This window comes from Coffea arabica, chromosome 10e (genome assembly GCF_036785885.1).
Source record: "Coffea arabica cultivar ET-39 chromosome 10e, Coffea Arabica ET-39 HiFi, whole genome shotgun sequence".
In the NCBI taxonomy this organism is placed as follows: Eukaryota; Viridiplantae; Streptophyta; class Magnoliopsida; order Gentianales; family Rubiaceae; genus Coffea; species Coffea arabica.
This window is the reverse complement of record NC_092328.1, coordinates 4238443-4245710: the sequence shown is the minus strand read 5'-3', so window position 1 is coordinate 4245710 and position 7268 is coordinate 4238443. Positions and strand designations below refer to the sequence as shown.

Below are 7268 nucleotides of genomic sequence, written 5' to 3'. Positions count from 1 at the left end.
AAACGAATCCGAATCCGGATCCGGGAAACAAAATTAAATCCCTACCCATACCCGTAATAATTTCTCGGATCCGGGTCTAGACCCAACCCGTTGACAGGCCTAGGGTGGGACGGCAAAATCGGCTAGCACCCGTAATAACTCTTTTGTTTTGGCGTAGCGAATGATGGCTAAAAACGACGTTTAAACTCAATTGCATGCTGCCAAAGTACAATGTCAATTGTCAAGCAACCTAAGCAGTGAGGTCACGTTAGGGACTGGGATACGTTTTTCTGAAGGTTCGCCAACGAAAAGCGTCCAAGCTAATTTACCTGTCTTTTTCACTGGAAAAAAAAAAAAAAAAAAGGAGAGATGAGCAATTGAGCACCTCGTTTTTCCTCCTACCTAGGTAATTGAATAGGCACGTTTGGACTCTGCAGGAGCCACAATTTTTAATACTATTTATTATGGAAAGAAGATGTGAGAAGAAACAGCCAGAGTGAGTGTCAGTGCCGGTCAGCAGAATTGTAAGCATATCCATTGTTGGAGTTGGAATACTACAGTTTCTCCGCCAAGTAAAGAGATGACAGAACATGTTAGGCCAAGCTGCACAACTGGGAAGCTACGCATTCTCATTCGATCCTCTCTCTTCAGCTACCTGATTTTGCCGCTAGTTCTTCTGCAATTATGTTCAAACCTTGCTTCCGCTGGTTCCCCTGTTAAGTTTCTCCCAGGATTCGAAGGACCTCTGCCATTTGAACTCGAAACCGGGTGGGTAACTCAATATTTTTGTAACAGTAAGTTAATTTCTGGTGCATTAATGTGGATTTAAACTTGGGAAAGATTGAAGTTGTTTTGAGATTGTACAACCAGGTATATAGGTGTTGATGAATCAGAGGATGTGCAGCTTTTCTACTACTTTGTCAAGTCAGAGTCCAGTCCTGAAACAGACCCTCTTGTGCTCTGGTTGACTGGAGGCAATTGCTGCACCTCATTCTCTGGGCTTGCTTTTGAGATAGGTAGATTTAGTGCACGCCGATAATAAGTATGGAGTGTGAATTAAGAGCATGGATTATACGTAATCCCTTTTCCTGATTTCTTCATAATTCCACCATACCCTTTCATCTTTGACTTTTGCACAAGCTTGAAATCTTGAAAGATCCCTTTTTGCCAGTTCAGAAACTTAGCTTCATAAATTATGTACTCTGCGATTCTATATTAGGCCCCTGTATTTTTTTCTTCTTCCTTTTGGTTGTTTCACCAGACATATATCTAGTTGGGGAGGCCCGTATATTTGTATACATGTTTTAATTAATGAATACAAGCAAGACTCAGTAAAACATCCTATTCACAGGATTCAGGATTTGTTTTCAACCGTACGTCCAGGAAAAGAGCAAAAGAAACCATTTTTCTGACAATAGATTTTGGCTTCATCAATATCCCACCCTTTTTCCCATCAGTGTTTCAAACCCAATCCTCTCTGTATGAATGATGTATGTAGTGGAGTCGTTGACCTGTGATTTTCCAGGGCCAATAAAATTCGAGCAAGTGCTGTACCATGGGACTTTGCCCAAGTTGCTGTCAAATCCCTATTCTTGGACTAAGGTAAACTCATCATCGAGTGTCTTTCTTCCTTGTTGGTCAAAAGATATCAATGATATACTGGTAGGGTAGACTCCTCTGAAGTAAAAATAGAAAGTTCATCGTACAGTAGATTACTGATCTATCACTAGTTCACTACTGATAGTGATTGATAATGTTTCGATTTTCTGGTGTTTAGTTGAATGCTAGACTGACCATAATGTATCGTTACTTTTCAGGTGGCAAGCATAATATTTGTCGATTTGCCAGTGGCAAGTGGTTTTTCTTATGCAAGGACTGCAAAAGCTTCTCAGTCTACAGTTTTACAAGCCTGTAACCAAGCCTATGAATTTCTTAGAAAGGTACTCTCCTACCATTAAATGATCATTAGTCAGCATTTTACACTGGAGAGTGCAATTGATCAAAAGCTAGAAAGTTTCCACTTATATCTTGATGCCACTGAACCAGAGATTTGATCCCTGCCTACGTAGACCCGGACAAGACTCCAGTACCTTTGGACCAAACTGCCAGTTATAGATGTCACCTCTAATTAGTACTCAGGAAAATGCCATATTCGTAGGCAAATCTTTTACTTTAAGTGACTGTGTATATCAATTTTCTCTGTTTATATGTCGTTATGTACTGCATAAGTATCCATAAAAGAAGTTAACAACCGCGTCCATTATTTTGGTGATTGAGAATTCGTTACATCTTTACTGATTTAGATCATAAAATAAAGCTTGCGGGTGACCTAAGCTTTAATGATCCATGTATTGAAGCATGTAGACTTCTCAATGACATTAACATGAAAAGAGTGATGATAAATGATATTCATCTTTGCTAAGTGCCTCTCAACTGTTGATTGCTTTACAGTGGCTGGTTGATCATCCAGAGTTCATTTCCAGTCCAGTCTATATTGGTGGAGACTCCTACTCGGGGATTACTGTTCCAATTGTCACTCAAATTATATCAGATGGTAGGACCTTAATTTGGTTCTTTATGCAGGCACCTCTTATTGATTAGGCTCTAGTACATTCCAATGATAACAGTTATTTACTAGCCTTTGTAAAAGACTTGAAGGTATTGCAAATGCTTTTGAAATTTTAGATATCCGAGGCATCTTTAGTAGACATACTGCCTGCTTACACTTGAAGTCAATGTTTAGCAATTTAATGACCGAGCTTTGAGAGAAATAGAAATAGAAAGTGCCTCCAGAATCTGCATACAGTTTATTTATCTTTGAAGCATTACTCTTTCGAGTTGCACTGTTCAATGTCCTTGCACTTGCTCATGTTGAAGAATTCTCTCAAAGGATTCAATGGCTCTAAAACTAACGTTCTGGTGTCTCTGCAGGAAATGAGGTCGGTATTGAGCCACATATCGATCTTAAGGTTTGTATTTTTCATAGTCTTCTCTCTTTCATCTAGGGATAGCAAGATAACTATTTTCCTGGACAAATTTTCCTCATAATGAGGTTGACCATTGTTTAAGAGATGCGCTTCATTTACCAATCTGGCGTATCAACACCATGTTTCAAAGGCTCGGCCGAGTCGTCACCGGAACGGGGCTTTCCGTTCCAATACTGGGACGAGATGAATCCGAGATAATGGATCACCAAGAACTCGGCTGAGACATCTTTGAGACGGATAGAAACGGCCGAGTCGTCTCGAGTCATCTCGAGTCAACTTGATTTTTTATTATTTTTGCTAAATTTTTTTAATTATTTTTGTTTATCATATTTTTTTACATTTTTTAGAATATTAAATATTTCAAAAATTTGCGTCTCGCTAAGACCGATGTGGAACGGTCCGGACCACAACCGCAACTTTCAACCATTATCAACACTTACTCGTATTTTGTTATTTATGCTTCACTGCTAACTTGTCACAACCCTCAAATGGCTTCAGGGATACTTACTAGGAAATCCTACCACCACTCCAGGGGATGGAAACTATGCAATCCAATTTGCTCATGGGATGGGGTTAATTTCTGATGAGCTCTATGAGGTTGTTTATTCTTTGAATACCTGAGGTCTTTTAGAACTTTCTTATGTACTCAGTACTAAATAATTTCCATAGTTTTCTAATGGGCCAAGATAATTGTTGTACAGTCCTTGAAGCTTTCCTGTAAAGGAGAATATCAAAATATAGATCCCAGCAATGCCCTCTGCTTACAAAATATGGAGGCATACAATCAGGCAAGCAACCACTTTTCTGCAAGTTTTGTGCTTCTCTATTTTGAGAAATTAGTCACTATCCAAGTTCATATCCTCAAACTTCCCAAACCCCTCCCCCTCTCCAAGAAAAGGGGGATAACTAAAAAATTTGTCTTCAATTTCAAAATTAATGTAATCAATGTGTTTGTGCAGTTACTTAGTAACATTGACACAGCACATATTCTGGAGCCTGACTGTCCTTATGCTTCCCCAAAGCCAAACAATTTATTCATTGGCAGGAGATCGACTATTCAAGTGTTCTGTAAGAAGACTCGAGAGCTGAAAATTCTGGAACTTGCTGCACCATTTACGTGTCGTGTAAGATAGTAATATCTACGTGAACTCCTGCATAAACACATTGTGATTATTTGCGGGAACTCTTGTGGTTAATATGAGTTCTCGTAACAATCATGGATTTGTTTCTATGCTTGTTTTAGATGGATGGATATAGACTTGTTTATCATTGGGCTAATGACGAGAGTGTTCAAGAGGCCCTCCATGTCCGGAAGGTATGTCAACAGAAAACAAGCAGCTAAATATGCATGTTGTGTTTACTTGTCTCTGTGTATGTAATTTTGTGAAATCACATGGCAGGGGAGTATTGGAGAATGGATAAGATGCAACTGTCGCTACCCGTATATAAGGAATATAGGAAATAGTTTGCCATACCATGCAAACCTCAGCATTAGAGGCTACAGATCTCTCATATACAGGTTTGATGCCTATGCTTCACAAGTTCAAATATTAGCACTTAGTGCAACCATTGAGTAAACTTTCAATTCTGTTAATTGTTATTCTCTGATGAAAGTAAAAATTTGTGGTTCAGTGGTGACCATGATATGATTGTGCCACATTTTGGAACTCAAGCATGGATAAAATCTCTTAATTATTCCATAATAGATGATTGGCGCCAATGGATTCTACGAGGCCAAGTTGCCGGGTTCGTTCACAAAATGAATCTTTTACTAATTTGAGATAAATCTGCAATAGAAACAACTCACATGGATTTATTTTTCTTGAAGTGCAGTTATACGAGGGCCTATGCAAATAAGATGACGTTTGCAACAGTAAAGGCAAGAAATTCTCATCTTCCTTTGCTTCAATGCACAATTTAACAGTAAAAATTGAGAAAATACCTGAACCAATCATACTGAATTTTCACCAGGGAGGAGGCCATACTGCTCCTGAGTACAGGCCTGCTGAATGTCAAGCAATGTTTGAAAGGTGGATATCTTATCAGCCTCTATAAGCCAAAACTCCAGTCCTAAGTATGGCTGCAACTTGCATCCCAAAATTCGCTGTCTAAGTTATGTTTATTTTCAAGGGGCTGCTTTCTAATCAAAATAGACTGAAAAAAGAACACAAGTAAAATGTAGTCGAAGCTCGAGTCACCAAGAGGTGAGGTAGCGCGAGGTTGGAGTTCTAAGCTAAGCCAGCCCCTGCAATTCCTTTATAGATTAATAAGCAAGAAGTGGATATGAAGCACGTATTATCTATGCAAAGAATTTCCAGATTGTGCTGGTGATATACGTTGATTAACGCTCTGCTTTATTCAGCCAAATATTTGCTTGTACTCGGTTACAGCTTGAAAGTTGGAACTGAGGATAATGCAATTTATATGATCAGCTGCCAAGAGGGTTGTTGAGCATTTATGAGTTTCGAAAGATGGTTGGTATAGAGCAGCTGCTTTGTCTTATAAATAAATGGTCAGATGTTAGGGCTAGACTTTACAGTTTTACCTAATTCCATATTATGTGATATCCTGAACTTCAAAACTTGATAGCATTTACCACCCACCACTCCTTCCCTCTTCCTTTTTCCTCCTTCCCTTCTTTCTTCTCTCTCTTCCTCCTTTCTCCTCCTCTTCCTCTTTCCTCCTCTTTGGACGAGAGAAGAGGAGGAAGAAGAGGGAAGGGGAGAAGAAAGGAGGGTGGGGGTGGTGATTATGATGGGTAGGAGTGGTAGTATTGATTTTTAAAAATTACTCTAATTTTTTTTTATTTTAAAAGTTATCCAAAATATATTTCAAAAACCTCTCCAAAATGTCACAAAATATCTACAATAAAAGTTTTTTATATACATTAATACAGTAAAATATTTTAAAAACATTTTAAAAAATAACTAATGCAAATGGATGTTATTTGGCACATGCTTTTGTATATGCAACTTATTTTTATGTGTTCCTTTGTATTTTGTCTAAATTTCATGACGGGAGTATTTAAGATTGGATCAGATGCAACTATGGCTTGCCATACACAACATTAGTAATCTTGATCTTCATACGTATTAAAGGCAATCATATGTATTGAAAGTACAATATCATGCAAGTATACGTGTTGAAAGTACAATATCTTGCAATTCAGCGGTGACCATGGTGTGCTTGCACCGTACCTTGCAACTCAAACGTGGATAAGATCTATAAATTACTCAATTGTTGATGATTGGACACCATGGATGCTTCAAGGCCGAGTTGATGGGTTCGTTGAAATATAATACATTCTGTTAATTACCATTGGCTTGAGATATAGCTTCACAGAAACTCTGTTGGATTTATTCCTGTTTTCCCACGTAAAGTTATGCAAGGACTTGCGTGAATAAGATGACATTTGCAACAATAAAGGCAAGAAATGACAAATGACAATTGGTGTATTATAAAAAAGTTGACTTTTAACACATTTGGGAAAATGGCCAATTTAGTCCTTATACTTTTTTTTTACTGTCAATTTAGTCCTTATATAATTTTTTTGATCAATTTAAACCATACACTTATTTGTCGGTTCCAATTAAGGATCTCCGCGGTGGCGCCACCTTGTAATTGCGGTTCAACATCTAATTGACCACTTATGCGGGGGCATTTCTGGTACTTCACTGTTGGGGCTCCTCTTCAGAATTAAAAATCAAAACCAAAAAGTTACCGGTGTAAAATTATATCACCTTCAACCTTGGAAAGGAGGTCTGCCTTCAATAATTGGGCGTTTGTCCTTTTCAAAAAGAAAAAAATATAATTGGGTATTTGTCAAGCATTACCCAATCTCTCTTCAGATGAAGCTTTTCATCCCGCTTCTTTCTTTTCTTTTCATAATTCCTTTTGCACAGCAACAAGGTTTTCATTTCTTTTCTTCCTTTTCTTTTGGTTGCCTTCTTAATTTTTTTTTTGGTAGGTAGGGAAAAATATTTGTTCCAGTGGATTCGCCGAAAGTTGACAGCATTCCAGAAACAAAGAAGAAAAGGAATAGCAGCTCCTGTAATATACACACATTTTTAGACACAAATAAATCAGGTCATATGCAGTCGTGGGAAGTTTTAGACTGCCTGGATTGGGAGATCCTCGTGTCCTCCTCATCATCACTAGCAGACTTAATAACAACATACATTTCCACCCAATTATGCGATCAAGCCGCGAGGGGAAGTGCCTAAAATAATAAATGATGCAGCAACCAAAGTATGAGATGGAGATGGGGAATTGAGTCATCCCATTAACAAAATGGAAAGTTTC

General features: G+C 38.2%; 1 protein-coding gene across 1 annotated transcript; it reads left to right on the top strand.

Annotated features, from left to right (window-relative positions):
* The first annotated feature begins 321 nt into the window (after positions 1 to 321).
* On the top strand, positions 322 to 5420 carry LOC113712357 (serine carboxypeptidase-like 7). The gene is made up of 14 exons (XM_027235749.2): positions 322 to 747; positions 850 to 995; positions 1505 to 1581; positions 1797 to 1919; positions 2431 to 2533; positions 2911 to 2948; positions 3465 to 3563; positions 3668 to 3754; positions 3926 to 4090; positions 4210 to 4281; positions 4367 to 4485; positions 4599 to 4712; positions 4800 to 4845; positions 4938 to 5420. The coding sequence occupies exons 1-14, from the start codon at positions 560 to 562 to the stop codon at positions 5019 to 5021; spliced, it is 1461 nt and encodes a 486-aa protein (XP_027091550.1). The 5' UTR covers positions 322 to 559; the 3' UTR covers positions 5022 to 5420.
* The last annotated feature ends 1848 nt before the right edge of the window (positions 5421 to 7268 follow it).

Bases quoted from the DNA above. Each gene is read 5' to 3' on its own strand.
- LOC113712357 (XM_027235749.2), top strand. From the start codon at position 560: ATGACAGAACATGTTAGGCCAAGCTGCACAACTGGGAAGCTACGCATT. The intron at 1,582-1,796 runs GTAAACTCATCA...GTTACTTTTCAG, and splicing joins ATCCCTATTCTTGGACTAAG to GTGGCAAGCATAATATTTGT. The intron at 4,091-4,209 runs GTAAGATAGTAA...TGCTTGTTTTAG, and splicing joins CTGCACCATTTACGTGTCGT to ATGGATGGATATAGACTTGT.